We start from the raw sequence: 19,889 nt of genomic DNA, 5'->3' as shown, positions 1-19,889 counted from the left end.
AATTTGAATATTTTAACCTTATGCATTGACCCTAAACATATCCATGGAAACGCCCCTACTTTGGCTACTAAAGTAACAAAATATCCCATCGCAAACTTTCAACCTCAGTTTCTCAGGTTGGCTAAAATAAGAGGGAAAAAAAGGTCTCTCAACTTCAGCTGCCCTGGCATGGGCAGTAGTCTGGACGTGCTTTCCTGTCAGTTTAGGCTCCTTTAAATGACACTGGCGGTAAGGATAACTTTGGCAAAGGCATTTTTTTTTTCTTTTTTAACACAACAGTCTTTTGTTGACTTTTGGTTAAAGATTTATTGTTTTGGGAAAAGGAAAGTGTACAGCCAGTCTAACAAATTCTAGGATATTTCTGTAAGGTCACAGCAACAAGACCCAAATCATTAGTGGCTTTCATGACGTCAGAGGAGTTAACAGAGATTAAAGGAAGTTTTTGTTTCAGAATCTCTTCTTGCCAGCTACAGCAGCAGCCATTGTATGTTACCACAAGGAATTGTCTGTTTTTTTTCCTTTGCTGAGCTGAGCAGTGCTGTGAGCTCACTGTCACAGAGACGGAGTCTTAGTATACGGCTACGGATGCAAGAAGAAGGGTGGGTCGGCGGTGGGGGGACACAAAAATAGGGGCAGATGCAGTGTAGTGAATGTTTCAGTAAATGTAAAATGTTTTCACAACACCTGTTAAAATAAATTAGGCCCACCGAGCTTTTGAAAGATTTATTTTCATGTCTGGGACTGTTTGAATAAACCCCACTGAATCGACTGAGTGGAAAAATGAAAAAAATAAATAAATAAATAAAAATGACCAAAAGAGGAGAAAAAAGGGGTGGGGAGTGGGTAAAGAATAAAAAGAAAACCTGCCGACTCCTCGCAGTCCCGAGGCCAGCTGGCCAGGGTCCAAATGACTTCTTAAGTTATGCCAAAAATAATCGCAGTCTCATATCTTTGTCCACACATATAAACACACGCGTGCACGCACACACAGAGTTGCCTGCACACACCTGTCTAATCCACTTCTGTTTGATACGCCTTTCCAAGCCTATCTTCAGTTGTCCATCTTTCCTTCTGTGAGCAGTTGCTTGCTTTTCCTTTTGTAGGATTTAAGCTGCACCCCCCGCCTCTCCTCTTCCTTACTCCTGCTTCTTTCATTCTCTCTCTCCCTCTCCCTCTCTCTCTCCTGTGCCAGTCTGCATCCCTTCCTTTCAATTAGTCAAACCTGAAGAGATCCACCACAGCACTGCCCCTCCTCCGCCAAACATCTCTCGTCTCCTCTCCTCTTCTCCTCCCTTTCTGTGTCTTGATGGTTCTGTCACTTTTTTCTCAATTAGCGGACCTGACAGGCAGCTCAGGCTGCTCCTCCTCTCCTCTCGGTCTTCCTGTGGCGTGCTCTCTCTCTCTCCGTCCTTCTATCTCCTCGTCTCTGATGCGTTACAGCCACCTCCCTGGAGAATAGAATTTTCATTTATGTTATTTTTTTCTTCTATCAAAAGTGGTGAAAGCCTTATCAGTAACTGAATGTCTTCAGAGAAGGTGTAAGAGGACTGGTATTGTGCTAGTGAGAAACCGCCTCTAAAGCAGCAGGAATAATTCTCCTCTGCCTCTAGGTGCTGTTCTATATCTAACCCCCTTCTTTGTCCTCCCTGTTGGCCTGCTTCTCTCAACCCACCATGTTGCGAGAAATACCTTCAGAACTTCTAGAAATCCCTCCTTGGGATGCAGCTCTGTTTGTTCTGCCTCTCACCCCTGCTCTGCCGGTGGAAAGGAGGGCATGCGCTGTGAACTCCCCTCTGCCATTCACTTGCTGATGCTGGCGTGTTTATGTGTGAGTGTGCGGAGGGAGCGAAGGAGAGCGAGGTTGCTGTGCAGTCAGCAGACTGCACTAAGACCCTGCTCACGTCGCCTGCAGCAGCATCGGCAGCGGCAGCAGAAGTAGCAGCTTCCCTTGTCCTGGCCAGATTAATGGCTGAATGAGCTCCGCCGTGCCCAGCAGTCCCCCTCTTGCTGCCCCAGTGGAGAGCATGCTGAAACTGAGCAGGCTGGCATTATCGGGCACAGCCAGACCACACTGTGAAAAGGGATTACGCCATCAATCGTCACGCTCACAAACAACATGCTGCCGCAGAAAAAAAAAAAAAAAAAGACCCTCTCCCAGCTTGGATAAAGACTGGAGGGGGGATGGGAAGGGAAAAAAAACAAGGTAGAAACATAGGTGAAAAACGGGAAAAGTGAGGGTATGTAATTATCACCCCTTTGCCCTCCTCAGAAAGCAGCACCTCCTGTGTTATTGCAGGGCTGTTTGCCTCCTCTGTGTATTTCATTAATTAAGATGGGAGGATGCAGAGGCCGCACTGAGAAGAGGTCATTAAGCCCACCACAACACTCCTCCCTCCCCAGAGCTGGGACCGGGCCCCATTGTTCCACCGGCAGAAAGTGAGACATTCAACACTCATAGCTGCTGTAAAAACCATGTGTGTACAAAAACACATGGCCGAATAAAGTGCATCTGCGCTTTCTGGGATCAGGTCGCACGTTTTCCAAAAATTTTTTCCTCTCTTTCGGCCCGTATCCTTTTTACGCCATCCATGAGCTGCACTGGAAAGTAAAGCTACAGCGACAGATGGGTCTAATAGTTGAGCTGAAGAGAAATTAATCACTTAAATTTTACTTTATGACAGTGGGCTGATAGACCTGTCTGTCCTATGAATTAAAAAAGAAACAAAAAAGTGTGTCTCTGTCTTTTTTGGTTTTCCATTTCAACAAAAGTGGTTCACTCATGTGACGGTGTGTGTGTGTGTGTGTGTATATAAATATATATATAGTCTTTTTATTTTCCTTAGTTATTTCTTTAACTTGTATGTAGACTGATGACTTGGATTTAATCATGCTTTTTTAAAGTATTAAACTAAAATTACGCTATAGCGCTGCTGTCACTAAGCAACATCATCGCATTATTGGACATTTTTTGTGTGTCCTTTACAGTACCTCGATTTTATTCCGTTGGTTGGGTGAAATGATTAATTACACGGTAGCATAGATAGGCTAATTTAATTCACATTGATGTGTTTAGATGCTATAGTTACTCAAATGCAGTGAAAGTGGGTTGTCATAGAGATGGTTTTTTTTTTTTTTTGTATTGATATTGCGATGGGCTTTCATCTCAGTCCATCTTTTCTCTCCTCTACACTCAAAGTCCTTTGTGTTTTCCAGTGTCCCGTTGCAAAATGAGCTTTTTGTTTGGTTGTGGCGTAAACGTCCTCCAGATGGGCTTGGTGTAATAAGCCCAGGTGTACTAGCTTACAGGCCCAACATCCCGATGACCTCTTACCTCTGATGTAGGTCAGTAAAGGTTAGCCGCCCAGCTCTCTGTTCATTGCAAACACAAGCTTCAAATCCATCCTTATCACCCCATTCAGATGGTTCAAGGTGCGGCTGCCACTTCTAAGAGTGAGTTAAAGAAAGCACCATATGTTTCAAAGACAAATTTCATATATTACAGAAATCCCCAGGCTTGTCTGTTATTGTTTTCATTCTAAACTCCAGCAGGAAAGGCAAACATGTGAGGCACAGCCAGCACTTATTTGCGTATGAACACCACCAGCTGCATTGGACCTGAAGGATTACACTGGATAACTGCATCTCTGTGGTTGTTATCCTTTCTTATCAACTCTCTCCCTCTCTGATATCTTAGCAGGTCCAGGGTATCCTCGATTCTCAGGGAGTCTGGCCCACACGTTCCTTCCTATGAGCCACTTGGATCACCATGCCAACAGTGGAGTTCTCTATGGGCAACACCGTTTCTATGACACACAAAAAGGTGGGACGTGAGACTATTAAAATTTTATCACACGGAAATAATATGAATTCAAATGGAAGCGGTATAGTCTGGTGCTGTTGTCTGTGCAATACTGAGAGCATGCTTTTTTTTTCTTTCCGTGACTAATTTGTCTTCTTTTTTCTATTTTATAGAGAACTTCTACCTTCGAGGTCTCCCATCCCAGCCACCTCTCATCTCAGCCAATCATAGTCTGCCACCAATGTCTCGGGCAGGTTCAGGACACACTCAGGGGTCCTGCAGCAGAGACAGAGATCAAGGGGTAGGCACAGGCATACATAAGGGTCTTAAAGAGGGGTCTGTGGAAAGAGGAGTGGTAAATGTCAAGGACAAGGAGAGATCCAGTGGTAAACAAGAGGCTAAGGAAAGACAGCAGCAGCAGCAACAACAGCAGCAGCACCACGCTCACCAGCCACCCCAGCCAACACACCACCACCATTCTCACACTCATCAGCAGCACCCGCACTATCCTCAGCACCCGCTGCCCCTGGAGGAGGTAAACAGCCGGGCCCTGGAGAGGCATAAGGCGTCGCTCACGATGTACAGTAAAGAGCACCCTCAAAGTATGAGCAAGCCCCTCAGTGCCTGTTTGCACAATAGCAAGATGCAAAATGGAGATCCAGGAACTGGAGCAGGGGCTAAGGTGTCCATGTCCAGCTGTGGCGGTGAGGACACAACCCTTCGGGTTATGGGTGGTGGGGGGAGCAGCCAGAACAGACATTTGGGGACTAGTGGCAGTGGCCGCTGCACCAAAGAGGGGGTAAGTGGGGAAATGAGGATCAGTGAACAACCTTCAGACTGTTTGGAAAGGGGTCAGGCACCACTTCACCACTCTCTGCCCTACTCTGTACCCCCACCCTTACATATGAGTTCTGCTACTGGAGGGGCCCATCCACATCCTCATGCTCACCCCCATACACATCCCCATCCAGGGGGCTTCCACTGTCTTCAGCTCCACCCCAGCCACCCACATCATTCCCACCACACACACCACCATCCAGAGTTTTTCTGCCCACCGCCACCTGCTCCTCTAGCCAACCCTGCCTCGCACGAGAGGGGGCCAGTCAATGTGGGGCGAGAACCTAAAGTCACAGGGCCTACATTTGTGCCATCTGTGGCAGACGTAGGCGATAAATCTAATGGGCCATTCCAGCTTAATAACCCTGACTGCCAGGGTGTGGGTAGTGGAGGAGGAGGCAGCAATGCCAAGGACAAGACAATCGAAAAGAATGGTGGCGGTGGGCACCACAGTAATTGGCACAGAAAACAACAACAGCAACAACAGCAGCAGCAGCAGCACCCATACAGAAAGACAGAGAAGGCTCCAGACTGGATGCAATCCCACCATCAACACCTTCAGTCCTCACAGCTTCCTCCACCTCCCCAGCAACAACCACCACATTCTCAACAGCAGCATCAAGTAGTGCGATCGCGGAGTGCTGAGTGTATCAACAGTGGTGTGGAAATGGATGTGTTCAGACCCTCGCTGCCCCAGGGACCCAAGGCAGGGCACTCGGTCCCTCATTCTGTAAACACTTCTCCTTATCGAGACTGTTCCCATCCCGGACCCCCGCCAAACTCTTCCCCACTTGGAAGTAAAAACATGGGGCAGCACAGTGGAACACAACACAGTGGTCCCGGAGGTAGCTGCTCTTTACAGAGAGACGGCCAAAAGGTAGCCAGGATTCGCCACCAGCAGCATGGCCGACCTGGCCCAGAGACACCCACTGAGTTGAACCAGGGGAATAGTCAGGAGCTTAAAAGAAAGATGGACATGTCTCCTTATGGTTACAGCAACAGCAGTGGGCAGCAGCACCACCACCAGCAGCCCCCAGTGCCACCCTGGAATATGAGGCCTCCTCACCACATGTCGCAACCTGAGGAGGAGCAGAGGAAGTCATATATGGAGTTGGGAAGCACTGGTGGGCAACACTCTCAGCAGCAGCAGCAGCAACAACAGCAGCAGCAGCAGCAACAACAACAACAGCAGCAGCAGCAGCAACAACAACAGCAGCAGCAGCAGCCGGGAATAAGCCTCCCTCCTCCACAGCCCCCCACCGCACCTCCCCTCAGCCAGCAACAGCAGCAACCACAGCAGCAACCTGATCCCCAGGGTCCAACTCAGGGAGAGAGCAGTGCAATGAAAAGCTTACTAAAGTACAGCAACCAGCAACAACCACTGCTCGTCTCCCAAAAGAATCCATTTGGGGGGTTAGGAAATCTCAAATCAGGTCCATCTGGGGGGAGCTGTGCCCTGCAGGGCAACAAACAGACTCTGCCTTCCAGGAAGGGTACGGCTAATGACAGTGAGCGTCCTGATTATAACGGGCGGAGCAGGGAAATGGGGGAGCCAGGTCATGGTGAAAGTGAGGTGCGGCAGCCGCCAGTAGGAATAGCGGTGGCGGTGGCCAGACAGAGGGAACCACCTTGTCGTTCAGCTGAAAATCATCCGAACAGCCGACAGGGCAGGGTCCATCCGTCTGTGAAAGGTAAGCAATCCAGGTCACTGGCTTGTGAGAAGGCCTTATATTTCTTTATCTGTAACTTGCCAACAATATCGCTGCAAACAGAGAAACAGCCATATAGAAAATAAACAAACAGGAAAAAGCACATTTTTAAGCGGATAAAAAGCCAGAAAAATATTGATTTTGTGGTGATACCCTTTGCTGAATGCAGTAAAAATCCAGAATGGTATAATTCTCACACTCATTGCCATCAGGTATACGCTCCAGTCCCCATGATCCATTACAGGATAATATAGGCATAGCTAATTCTATGAATGGAGTTTAATACTTATGGGTTTAAATATAAATTTCCTCTGCAGCAGTCCCAAACAATGCCTTGCTGATTTTAACTTGGTTTTCCCCTCTTTAACTTTCTAGTTGCCCTTAATCAAACATTAGTGAGTCAAACAGGCATCAACCATGATGTTTACAGATGTCAAGTCTGAGTCCATTTAGAGTTGCCAAGATAAAAAGTAATTAATATAAGATTTCTAAGCCTCGCTCTGAGAACAACAGTATATAAATGGAAATAAATAGATATACAAAAAAATACAATATTAAAAAAACAAAACAACTTTGGACAAAATTGACCTACATCAAGTTTCAATTTTATTTCATAAATATCTGAATGTGTTATTATATTATGAAGCAAGTTATTTTTCTTTCCAAATAAGACAGTAATATGTCAATACTGTGCACTATATGGTTTTAGCATGAATTCTGCCAATACAAAAGCATTTAATACTCAAAATGTATTCATTTGCAACTTGCGGCACGGTTCTGACAAGTGGCGAGAGACTTGGGATTTTGTTCTCACTGTGATCCACAATGGTGAAAGTTGATGTTTGCCTCACAGGGCAGCCCCGCTCCATGTATCTGTCAGATCCCACCACTGAGGAAGACAGGAGGAGGCTGAGTGAGGAACAAATAGGTCTCACTTGCTTGGACAGGGAGAGGGATGCATATATCAGGTATGTATTTTTAAAGGTGTTGTTCAATACTTAATAAATTAAAATCTTTACAGAAACATTCTAATTTGTATTTCTTTATCTTTATGTCATTCTGATGTCAGGGATAACAAAGAGAGGGTGGAATTTGCAAGGATCCACCCTTCCAGCAGCTGTCACGGAGACCTTGCCTCTCATCTCATGGTCCCGGGCGGGACGTCCCTCCAGTCTGGCCAGTTGGGAGATCCTGCTGCACATTCTGCTCACCATCATTGGATGCCAAGAACTGGAAGCCCATCTCTCTGGATGACGGGACATTCTTATGGTAAGACGCTTTCTGATGGCAGGATTTTATTGTTATGGTTATGTTTATGTTTATTCATGTGTTATAAAGACATATAGTCCAGCTTTTTTTTGTTTATTGAAAAAAAGGCCAAAACAAAGACGTTTAGAATTGATTTGATCAGCTGATACATATATTTAAAGTTCTTTTGTTTATATGGAATTCTGTAATTTAATTTCTTTATAAAGCAGGTATAGGTCATACAACCCTACACCAGAATCTGCCACCAGCTTTCTCTGCAGCCATGCCAGGCCCTCTGCAGCCAGTCCTGCCTCTGCCTCAAGACCCCTCTGCCCAACTGGTGGTCTTGCCCTCCGAGCCTCCCACCCATCCTGCGACCCATCACCTGGGTAAGCCATGGCATTTTATATGTTAATCTAATCGATCTACAAAGCACAGCAAACTCCACTGGTACAGTATCTGTATACAAAGAGTAAAAATAAGAAAAGCTTGTTTGTTATTATGCTTATGTTTTTGTGATTGTTAACTGTGTGTGTATGGATGAATGAGGACTGACAGGAAGAGAAGCTAAGGGCTAAGGCCGATGCTAATGGGAATCCAAATAAATACAACACAAGCAGCAGAAATGCACCAAATTTAGCTTATGTTCTGTGAAACTAAAACTAGTTATTTCACTGTTAATATTACTTTGGGCTAAGATAAGTTTGCAATCTTATGATAATTGCTACATGCCAACTGCTTGGCCTGGCAACAGTGGCACTCTCAGTAGTTCAGGATGCTCATACAAAGCTATTTTGCCCCTACAATACCACAGCAGAGGAAGAGGAAGTGAATGAGGTGAAAATCACTTCACCAGAGTCATTGTAGATGCGTATTCAGTGAACAGACTGTGAAATTTAATTGGCTCCCAGTCTTTGACGATATGTTTCCTTCTGCGCGCCAGAGGAGTTTCAGCTGAGAAGGGAAGTGCATCCACAGAAACTTTCCCACAGGAAATATTTTCATATCCGATTTTATGTGGCGAAATTCTTAGTGTGTCTTGCAAAAGGAGCTGAAAGATCAAATTCATTTGGATAATAAAACCGCTAATGTGGAGTGTGTAGCACAGTGCTAATACAGATATTATGAAGATGCTCATTATGTAGTTCTATATAGTGTGGTCTTAGTACTTTCCAAAAGGCACCTCTGTCATTGTAGATCACCCATATGGAGTTGTGCGTGTCCTTAAATCCACATAATGAGACAGGTTGTACACCCACACACATGGGAACCAGGCTTACTGCTGGGCCCTTTTGCAGAACCCCTACTGTGGTTTGGCCGGGAAGGTGGGACTTTTTGGCATAGAGGCCAAGACGAATGCTCTGACGAGAAAAACATGCATTTCCAGCACAGCATTTTGACCTCTAATCAACCTATGACCACTATATTCTGTTCACATTTCATCATTTTCATAACGTCTTTTTCCAGCATTCCAAAATTCTCAAAGCAGTTCTTAAGAGACAGCTTTTTGTTCAGAGCGGAGGAGAGTGTGGGATTGTTTCTGCCTGGGGAGATGTTGTTCTGTGAAGTCAAAAATCTTTTTTTCCTTAAAGGATACATGTTGTTGCTATAAATGTGAATACAATGATTCTTTAAATGATCCATAATGGTTTCAGTGTTTTGAAATAGTTGTGTGGGAGGCACATAATGATAAATATGGAGAACACAACTGTTCTCTGTTTGCTAATGTATTCTAGTGAGTCGTGCCTACTGTCAATGCGTATGAGCCCAAAGAAAAGTGATGTAGAGTGTGTGTGTGTGTACGTGTATGCATGTGTTTTTGTTCTAAGGTAGCCCCCTCCATCACATTTCTCCTTTTTTTTTTTTTTCTCATTAGATGTGATGGAGCAGCCAGGGCTGTGGCCCCCTGTGTACGGCGCCCGGGGCCCACCCTCCCACATGCAACATCCTGCTGTGTACTCCCGATCCCAGTTTCTACGGCAACAGGAGCTGTACGCTCTCCAGCAGCATCAACAGCTTCAGCATCAGCATCAGAGTCACCAGTCGCAGCAATCACAACTGCAGTCTCAACCTCAGCAGCAGCAGCAGCCACAGCAGCACAGAGCTGCACATGCCATGAACATGCAGCACCAACCCGCTCACAATGCACAGGTGATTGCAGAGTCAAAATACGCAAGGGAGATTAATACATGCAAAAGTGCAGGCAATACAGCGAAGCGTAAGCGAGTCATGGATCCCGTGACTTTTGAGTCTATTTTCAATTTGCATAATATTCTTTGAAGGATATGCCAACTTTCCTACAGGGGAAAAAAAGTGTATTCCCGAATACAGAAAAGCAAGTAGCATTGGCTGTCAACCAGATTGCAATAAATGTACTATTTGGTTAATGCATAAAATCACTTGTTCACTAAATTTAGATATGCAATAATTTTGTATTAATGCCACAGATACAGAAGAGAGCAGACGAGCCCTCAGTTGAACTGGAAGAACTCATTTCAGAGCCAAGAACATCTAAACCTGCCAAAGCTTACTCTTACAACCCACCGCAGAGAAACACCTCACCCCCTGGGACCTGCACCACTCACCTGTCCCCTTGTTGTCAGTCCCCTTCGCTGCGACAACATCCCAAAAGCACTCCTTCAACACCCTGCCCCGCTCCTAGCCCTGTTGCAGCAGTACCTCATTCACCTGCCATTAGCCCTGCTCCACCTCAAATGTTAAAGGCTCCTGAATCCGAAGACAAGACGGGAGAGGGGCAGCCTCCACAGGAATACCCAGGGTCTCTGGAGCCTGGTAAGTGCAAAGAAGTGTCTAGAAAAAAAATGCAAAAACTGTGCGTAAAAGTTTTCAAACTGTCTTTGAAGCAGTGTGCACAGTGGTTTTTGTACAAACAATAATCATCAAATTAGCCCTTGTGAGATAACATACTCACACTAATCAGGTATAATAACAGAGTCATGTAGAAAACCAGAAAGAGAACAGAAAACTGTTCTAACATATAGTCAAATCTTGTGCATCATACCGATTTATAACTGGAGTTGTCACTGTTCAGTGACCCCATTTTTTTCTGCTGGTGTTGCGGTAATATGTGTGGGTAGCTCTTTTGGCAAAGCCTCTGATTGAATAAACGGTGAAGAAAATGGCTGCCGGCTGTGCTGGGACTTTCCAGAACTGTTACCTTGGTAATGATTGAGAAATACCTTAGTAGCGGCCTTTACATCTCCTCCACCCCCACACGCCTGAAACTATCTTCATCATTATTAATGTCTGGCTAACGGCTCCCGCAAGCCAGAGGAATTGTGTCAGTTTCTCTGATAAACTAAAGGTCTTGTCCACTTTAAATAACACGCACACACACAGTTACTTGTGGTAACTTCCTAAGGTTGGGGGATCAAGGGAAAGTGCTTTTTCATTTCCTTGCCCTGCTTTTTCACTCCATGGAACCTAGTTAGCAAGAGAGTTTCGTTTATCATGGGTATGATTGGTAATCTGTAACACATCCGCATCACAAAAACAGTGCTTTCTATTAAGGAATCATAATATGTGGGTTTTTTTGGGAGGATGGTTTATCAGAATTTTTGGAATAAATAGACAATTGTTAAATATTAAATTAATAAATATTCTTTTCATCTATAGACTTGCCTCCTGGATACACATACCCTGCTATTGCGATGGACTACAGGAGCGGACCGTCACCTCAGGGTGTTCAGCTGGCTGAGCCAGCTGACCTGGACGCAGTCCAAGTGGAGCCTGCTGAGCATGCTCCCCAGTCTCTGGCCAGCCTAGGGGAGGAGTTAGACTGTCAAGTGGTAGTCAGACCCCTTCCAGAGCCACTCCCACTCAAGGAAGTGGCGCATGAAGAGGAAAACAGAGTGGTTGATGGAGTTCTGGAGCAGAGGGATGAGGTGGAAATAACAGCCGTGACAGAAGCTAACTATGTCCACAGAGAGGAGGAGCAACCAGAGGAGCAGGGACAAACTGCAGGAGAGGTGCTGGTTTGTCCACCTGTTGAGAGTACTGTGTGTGAGGCTCCTTCCTGCCCAGTCTCCATTTCAACAGAAGAACCTGACAGGCAAGACGCTGTCATTACCTTGGAAGAAGAGGAGGATGATGAGATGACGGGTGGGGAGATTCAGGTGGAGTATGCTCAAAAGGTCAGCATGCCTGGAGAGCAAGAGCCAGAGCTGCCCACCATCATCGAGCTTGATCCTGCTTCTCCTGAGTCACAGTCCCCGCCTAATGAGTGCGCAGAGGACAGTGAGCAGCAGCACGACAACAAGATGACCTCTAATGATGCCTCAGTGGATTCTGTGTGTCTTTCCCCGGCCTCAGCTTCTGCCCCTAGCCCAAGCGAGGAATCTTTTGCTGTGGCCCCAAAACCTGTTGTGCCCTGCTACTGGAGTCTGGAGCTGCTGATTGCTGCTGCGTTCTGTACAGATGTGCCTCCATTTCCCTTGTTCTCATATAGTACACCATCAGTTGCCCCATCGCAATGCAACCCACACCAGGGTATCGAGCTTCTGAGTGAACTAGCGGATCTGGAGCTGCAGCAGCAAAAGCGCACTTGTGGAAAAAGCCAGGGTGAGAAACAGTGGCTCCTCCATGACTCTAACACATTCACATTCACACAGCAACACTCACATCAACAGAATGCACTTCTCTCATAGTTTACTCTCCTTTTCCTCTATGTCCATTGAGACAAACTCCCACTCCCCCTCAGGCCTAGCCTCATCGCTCTGTGCTCCCTCCCAGATAGTCCTCTCTTCCTGCCGGTCTCATGAGCCTCTTGTGAATTCTAACACATCCCCAGAGAGGCTGTCTACATGCTTGCTTGCCGTTGCTCTTCTTTGGCATGTTAAAGCCACTTTTATTTCCTAAAAGGCTGTTCTAATGATGCAGGGCCTCAGGAGAGGGCGAAAAAGCAGGAGGACAGGGCTGAACTACTAGTGAAGGGTGTACACCTTCCTCTCTCACTCACGCTCCCTTCGAGCTCTCCTCAGGGAACCGTCTGTGTCTCTCCATCCTGCAGCTGTTTGATACACTCATGCGCGCGCACCCAAACACGCACAACTGCAAATACACAGAGTTAAACTTAAAGGAGAGACACCAGTTTGTTTCATTCTCTCACTAACATAACACTTCATACTGAAAGTTGGTGTGTAATCACAAAAGCAGTCATTGTTTTCAGCACCCTGGAGCATTGCCTGGCTAATTAGACCCCATTGTTTTAAAGTGGCTTTAAAAGCTTCCTTGTTTTTCAAAGTACCATGCGTTTTTGTTTTTTTTTATTCATGCAAAAGGATGTTTTGTGTTTACCACAGCATCCTAATGCATTTAACTGCTCCCAAAAGATGGTTCTTTAAAAAGGGTATCATCTGATTCCAGAGTCAGTGATGTCTTCGATATGCGATATTGTTGACAGCTCAGGCAAGTAGCAAATGTCGATTTAGAGTCACAACTATGGTTAGTAAGACGATTCAGTATATTTTTATTTATTCATGTTAAGATGTAAGACTGTGTTACTCTTACAAACAAAATGTCATTTTCCTTGTGACTAGGCTACAATCTGCTATTCAGCTTGTGGCTCAGACCATTAATGGCAGACAGACTACTCAGTGTCATAAGCAGATAGGCTACATAGGAAAAGCTCAGTCCAGATGGTCTGTGAGATATCAGCATATGGTGAGTCCAAAATAATGTGACCTCTGAAAAGATATGCTGCTGATTTCTCATACTGTCCTAATCTGCTCAAATTTCTGCAGAAAACAAAACAAAAACAAAAAGACCCATCTTTCTCTCTCACTTTGACATGAGTTTCCTTTCACAAATGTTAAGTAAATAAGCTCTGTCCACTGTGGCATCTGAATCGAAAATGTATAGATGCAATATGAACCCTTCCCCCCCCCCCCTTCTGTAAACAGAGGAGGAACTGCTCATGTTTGACCTCCAAAGCCTTGCTACCCTGGCCACGGCCCGTGCGCTGGAGCTGGGCTCCGAGGAAAGCAGCAGCGCGAGTTCTGAGCGACAATTTCCAACCCGCAGGATCCTCAATTTACGAAGGAAATGCACCTGGACACCTCGCAATGAACCAGTAAGGCTATAAAAGTGTGCCCTTCTTGACGCTTCAAAATGTTCCCAGAATTCTAACGATGTTTCAAACAAATAGTAACTAATGAAGTTGTACTTAAAATGTTCCTTGATTGCTTTTGTTACATGTTACATAACCACTAATTATGCGTGTTGTTCAGGTGTGCCCAGCCAAAGTTAGCATGGAAACAATGGATGGTCCTGAGCTTGCAATGCGTGTGAAATTGGCTGAGTTACAACGTCGTTATAAAGAGAAGCAGAAGGAGCTTGCCAAACTTCAGAGGAAGCATGATCATCAGTGAGTATGGCGCGGTCCTCCTTTACCTGTGCCGATTCCCAATCGGTCCGTTCCAAAGTAGTAAAAACATAAACGTATTTCATTCACTTATAGTTTCAAAATGGATTTCTTTTAGTGCTTTAGAACCTTCAGAGTTTAGATATAGGTAGCGTCTTAAAGCTCGACCGGCTGCATGTGTGTTTACATCTGCATGTGCCAGCAGGAAGGAAGAAACACCTCGCAGCCCAGCACGGCGAGGACCGGGGCGGCCGAGGAAGCGGAAACCCACCCTCACCACAGGTCCAGTGTCCTCATCCGAGGGCCAAAGAAAAGTCAAGTGAGTATCAGTTAGCCCATCTCCGCTAGCTGGCTGTAGTCCAGTCATGCATGATAAGCCCCTCTGTATCACTGCCATACAGGCGCTGCCTCTCATTGGCATAAGCAGGAAACAGGAGAACCGCTGAACTATTCTAGGAAGTCGAATCAAACCTCTTCTACTCTAATCAACATTGGTGTTATTAATTGCGTAACGGGGCAGTCTGTGTCAGCTGTGTCCTACAGAATACTCATTCAGGGTTAATATATATATAAATAAAAACATTCAACTTTACCGGGCTGAATTGTGCACGTCTGATTCGCAAGGCAATAAGAGTTAAGCTGACTTTTTGAGTCCATCTATATGTTTGTCCGTGTATGTGTTTGAGGAATATGACGAAAGAGGAAAAATTAGCAGAAACGAGCAGGAGAATGTTTTTTTAAATCAACATTGTAAAAATAGGGATGCCTTTCCTGTTTGGAAGTTGTGTTGGAGGGGTTGGTAAAAGGTTTACTCTCAGGCTTCAGTTATCCCCGGCATCTAGGCTCAGAATGCCTTTGGGCACTAAATATTACCTCGCAGCATTCCCTCTCTGTCCATCTTAATCCTTCTTTTCTCACTTCAGTTTCTGGACAACTGTCCACAGCTGCCCCTTTGCAATGTCACTTGCCACTCTTCTTCCACCCGTATCCTCTTGCACCCCCCTCACTAGGGCCCGTGCTGATCAGATGCTAATGCTGAGTGACAATGACACCCAAATATAAGGCCTGGGCCCTCAAGTGAAGTGCAGTGGAGGGAAAGTGGGAGCAGATATGGGGTTACAGTCTCACAGAAGAGTAAACTGAAGTCTGTCTTTTTGTTGTACTTTAAATTGAATCACAGCCAAGACACTTTATTTTTCTTAAAAGCTCCCAGGGTGTACACCCTTTTGTTTGTGATGTGTGCACAACCCAAAAGAGAATGACGTGATACTTGTGAATGAGAAACAAGCAAGCAGACTGAGGACTGTTTAGCCCCATGTTGCGTTATGTGGCAGGGTTCTATAAAAGCGCTGTCCTGCACCTGCCAGTCATGCCGCTACAAAACGCTGATGCTTTTGTGCTGATGGGGGTTAGTGGGTCAGTGGGTCAGTGGATAGCCCACCCAGCCTTTCAGTATCTTTTTCCCTACTTTGCTTTAACCACCGGGGGTGCGTGTGTGTGGTAGTGTTTGAGTGGGAGATACATTCAGGCCTCGTGATCAAGCCTTCCAACTTGCAAATTTTATGCATCTGTTTAGTTAGAGATGGATGCAGCAGTGTGCTTATGAGCACTGAAGCAGGCATTGTTTGTTTCTGTGCACGCTTATGTTATTCCTGTGGGTAGAGCATTGGGGTCCTTTGTGGTGTCGCTTTTATTTGGGGTTGGACGGGGTTGTATGCTAGAGAGAACTCCTGCTTGCCAGCAAACCCTGATAATCAATTCTGTTTAATTAGTCACTGTACACTCAGCTCCACCAGCCCCCTCCACCATAAATGGGAGGGACTCTGTCACATTGTGTTTGTCAGCAGCGGAAAGCAAGCCGTGGTGGGATCTGCCTCACGGGGACAACTCACACTCCACTGGCACCTCTGTCACTCTCCTGTCAGTCAGTGGGCAGAGAGTCCCACTGCCTGACAATTGCTTTCATTCTTCTTGAGTCTTGCAGGTGCATGCTGGAATTATGAGATTTACACACAATCAGCACCTTCATGAGCACTGTGAATTCGCATGCTGCTGATAAATGACATCAAAACAAACATGCAAAAAAAAACCAGCACATGGTTCTTTACTTTAAAAACAGTTTCTGCACCAATATGGAAGCAGAACAAATGCGCAGTATTTTACTTATCTACGTCAGATTTAGTCATTGGAATGGAATGGTTTCCGAGGTTGTATGCATGCTAGGAGAGAGGAAGTTAATCTTTTGTTTGAGCATGGTCTGGCTCATTTCGGTGTGGTCTACGGGCAGTCTTCCAGGGGGAAATTCAAGGGCATTTGGAGTGGTTGGCCTGTGATGCTGCTCAGCATAGGGGAAAGTGTGTGCCACAGTGATATGAAAAAGCAACCAGAGAGGCATGATACTCACTGAATACAATAGGACCACATTCAAATTCCAGTGCCTTCTAACCATTCACGGTATCCTTCAAAGCTGTGCAGTAGTGCTTTACAGGGGACAAACATTCTCCCTAGAAGAAGCACCAAATTGCCCTCAAACAATCCCAGTTTTCTTGTTAGAGATTAATTTTCAAGTGGGTGTCTCAGACACTGGACTCTTCTTGTCCTTTTTGTCATTCGGCTCACTTGACAGAAAAGGGAAAGTTACCAGATCCCAGAGAGAGGTGACTCAACTATGGCGTTATTTTTGTGCCACTATTCTGAGCGCACGTAAAAAAGGTTTGCAGGTGCAAGTGTTGCATTTTGAGGAGAAATTTATTTTGAGCGAAGAAAAGCTGAATTTGAGTGAACAAAATTCATTGCTGCATGCAAAAAATGTATATCCGTGTTTGCTATTATCCATATACACACGCACAATAGCAGCCCCTCTCGCTCAGTTTTTGTATTTGAGCTCGCAATGTGTCGCTTACGCTCTCAACATTTCTGCCCGTGCACGCTCAACTCTTTCTGTACACCGTTATATTTGTGCCACAAAACCAGCCAATCACAGACTTGGATGCAAAAAAATCTGATTGGCTGTTTTTGTCTCCAATCAGCTCGAAAGGACGAAATGCAATATCCCAGAATCCATTTCGTCCAAAGCTCAAACGAGGCAGTGGCGGAGGAACACAGAGTGGCGGAGTTTGAAATATTACTCTTTCTGGGACACAAAATAAACTTTTAAGATATTTTCATGTTAGAATGTAGCTGTGTGAACTTCAAATATCTGCTCGATTTATCAAGACATCACATATTTGCATAAGTGCTCCAACGTTTTCGGAGATGCCTGTTACCCACCAGCTGACCGGGTGGGAACTCGGGTTAAACATAATATATAAGGCTGAACTGACAAAAAAATCACCGACTACACCACCAGGTATTATTGGAAAAACCATAAAGCCTTTGAACGAAAACAAACGCTGTTGTGACAGTGATGTACACTGTTTTGTTGGTATATATGTATGATTTGTATCACCTTCATGTTTCCAGCTTTACAGCTGTGGCTCCAGCAAACATCAGCTGATACTAGAAATTAATTTTAAATAAATTCTAACAACAGCTGATCAATTTTGAACGTGCTGCTGTTGTTGTTTAGCGCAACATCCGCTGGTTTCCTGTTTCTGGCGCAAAGTGGGAGATAAACAAACAAGAGAGACGATCAGCTGATCATTGATCAGTTTCATGATTGAAGTAGCAACAGGAGAGGGAGGAAGAATGAGGAGAGAAGAGGCAGCTAAGACACAGAATAACTCCAGCTTTGTGTCTTTTTTATTCTCGCTGAAGTCTTTTCCCCTCAATACGGATGTATTGTAATTGGTCCAGCCCAGAGTTGATTATTACCAGCTGGCTAATCCACCACCTTTCATTGTTTATACCATTACAAAAACAAACAAACTAACATAAAAATGAAAAATCACCATTGGCCCACCGGGCAAATGCCGGGTAAATGCCCAATGGCCAGTCCAGGTATTCGGTCAGCTGGTGGGTAACAGGCATCTCCAAAAACGTTAGAGCACTTATGCAAATATGTGATGTCTTGATAAATCGAGCAGATATTAGAAGTTTACACAGCACCATTCTCGCATGAAAATATCTTAAAAGTTTATTTTGTGACCCACAAAGAGTAATATTTCAAACTCTGCCACTCTGTGTTCCTCCGCCACTGCCTCGTTTGAGTTTTGGACGAAATGGATTCTGGGATATTGCATTTCGTCATTTCGAGCTGGTTGGAGACGAAAACAGCCAATCAGATTTTTTTTGCATCCAAGTCTGTGATTGGCTGGTTTTGTGGCACAAATATAACGGTGTACAGAACGAGTTGAGCGCGCACGGGCTGAAATGTTGAGAGCGCGAGCGACACATTGCGAGCGAGCGCAAGTGCAAAAACTGAGCGAGAGGGGCTGCTATTGTGTGTGTGGATAATAGCAAACACTGAAATACATTTTTTGCACGCAGCAATGAATTTTGTTCACTCAAATTCAGCTTTTCTTCGCTCAAAATAAATTTCTCCTCAAAATGCAACACTTGCACCTGCAAATTTTTTTTACGTGCGCTCAGAATAGTGGCACAAAAATAACGCCATACTCAACTCCCTTCTTTTTTTTCCCCTTGCAGATCGATGGGGGCAGGGCTTGGTTTGCCTGACGACCTGGGAGGGGGCGGAGAAAGCCAGCGAAGGAAGAAGAGGCTGTCCAGTCGAGGCTTTGAGCGACTCAGCAGCACACAGGTCAGGGTCCCCTTGTCCTACTCCCTTCTGTCCCACACATAGCCAGAAATAAAAGAAGCCGCTCTTTGTTTCGTTGCATTTGATATATCCCTTTGTTGCATCCCATTTCTAATTAGGCGCTACCCTCAGGAGTTCATCCTGATCCTCTGCTCTCCATATAAATGTCTGTCTTGTTAGAGCTTCTCCAATTGCTTTTTTAATTCTCTATTCTTGAGAAAACAAGGGCTCTCTTCACAATGTCAGAGGAGATGATGATGTCATGATGATGTCATTGTGATGCTTTTGTGGCTTCTGTAAGGAGTGTAACTGGTTTTCACCAGTCTCATCTGTCTTTCTGTTGCAGCAGGTAAAAGCACAGAGCTGCAGAAAAAGCAGTCTTCACAGCATGCTCAACTCCAAGCTGGCTGGAGATGTGGTTCAGCTCAAGCAAAAGGCCCAGGTTAAAAAGAATCTCTCAGGGACAGGCTCGAGGGACAAGGAAATTTCACTCTGCAGCTCCAACCTTAAGCATGGACACAGAAGCCAGGGCACAAGCAAAGCAGACTCCAGGCGAGAGTCTGGGGGACAAAGCGATACAGGTAGATAGTGGCAATCATTGCACTGATTGTGCTTGTTCCTCCTGTTTTTAGTTTTACTGTGCAGAGTATTGTTGTTTTTCCCCCCATCAGCAGTTACCCTTAGAGTTAAGCAGTGATTTATTTCTTAAACTTTTTCAGCAGCCAGTGGGGACAGTGTCCACCAAGAGAGCTGGACCGGACTGGTGCGTTGTGGACGTAAAAAGGGATCGACCACCCTGAGCCAGCACAGAACAAAGGTTCACCGTGGCCAAAGGCACGAAGCAATGGAGGAGGAAGAAAGCTCGCCTGCAGAGAGCGACTCCTCTGATCAAGGTGGGACAGTAAATACTGAGCCTGGAGACGTAGTTAAGTCAAGTTAATGATTAAGGAGACAAACACTCTACTTTTAAGATTAGGATTAAAACTTTCTGTTTTGATGAAGCTGATAGTTAGGGTTGAATCGGGTGACCCTGAAACATCCCTAAAACATAGGCTGCAGTAGACCCAGGTTGCTGGGCACACTGAGCATTTCTTCTTCACTCATCTCTTTTTGCTCTCTCTGTGTTTATACACCACTGCTATATTTAATCATTCATAATTATTCAACTCTGGCTCTTTCTCCCATAGTGTGTCTTTTGTCCTGTCTTTCTCTCACTGC

At 45.3% G+C, this 19,889-nt stretch overlaps 1 protein-coding gene across 1 annotated transcript in view; it reads left to right on the top strand.

Annotated features, from left to right (window-relative positions):
- bahcc1a (BAH domain and coiled-coil containing 1a) overlaps positions 1 to 19,889 on the top strand; it is a 64,232-nt gene that overhangs the window by 33,476 nt on the left and 10,867 nt on the right. Inside the window, exons 4-17 of the mRNA XM_085351645.1 lie at positions 3,695 to 3,820; positions 3,973 to 6,327; positions 7,199 to 7,313; positions 7,415 to 7,614; positions 7,821 to 7,982; positions 9,470 to 9,744; positions 10,041 to 10,386; positions 11,230 to 12,174; positions 13,515 to 13,684; positions 13,842 to 13,978; positions 14,181 to 14,294; positions 18,563 to 18,674; positions 19,018 to 19,252; positions 19,391 to 19,564. Coding sequence (XP_085207771.1) covers positions 3,695 to 3,820; positions 3,973 to 6,327; positions 7,199 to 7,313; positions 7,415 to 7,614; positions 7,821 to 7,982; positions 9,470 to 9,744; positions 10,041 to 10,386; positions 11,230 to 12,174; positions 13,515 to 13,684; positions 13,842 to 13,978; positions 14,181 to 14,294; positions 18,563 to 18,674; positions 19,018 to 19,252; positions 19,391 to 19,564 — 5,466 coding nt within the window. The remainder of the gene's footprint in view (positions 1 to 3,694; positions 3,821 to 3,972; positions 6,328 to 7,198; positions 7,314 to 7,414; positions 7,615 to 7,820; positions 7,983 to 9,469; positions 9,745 to 10,040; positions 10,387 to 11,229; positions 12,175 to 13,514; positions 13,685 to 13,841; positions 13,979 to 14,180; positions 14,295 to 18,562; positions 18,675 to 19,017; positions 19,253 to 19,390; positions 19,565 to 19,889) is intronic.

Source organism: Diplotaxodon limnothrissa, linkage group LG4, assembly GCF_057381915.1.
Source record: "Diplotaxodon limnothrissa isolate DT_005_m linkage group LG4, D_limnothrissa_male_GT1.1, whole genome shotgun sequence".
Lineage (NCBI taxonomy): Eukaryota > Metazoa > Chordata > Actinopteri > Cichliformes > Cichlidae > Diplotaxodon > Diplotaxodon limnothrissa.
The sequence above is the reverse complement of the archived record's forward strand: the minus strand, read 5'-3'. Positions and strand labels throughout refer to the sequence as shown.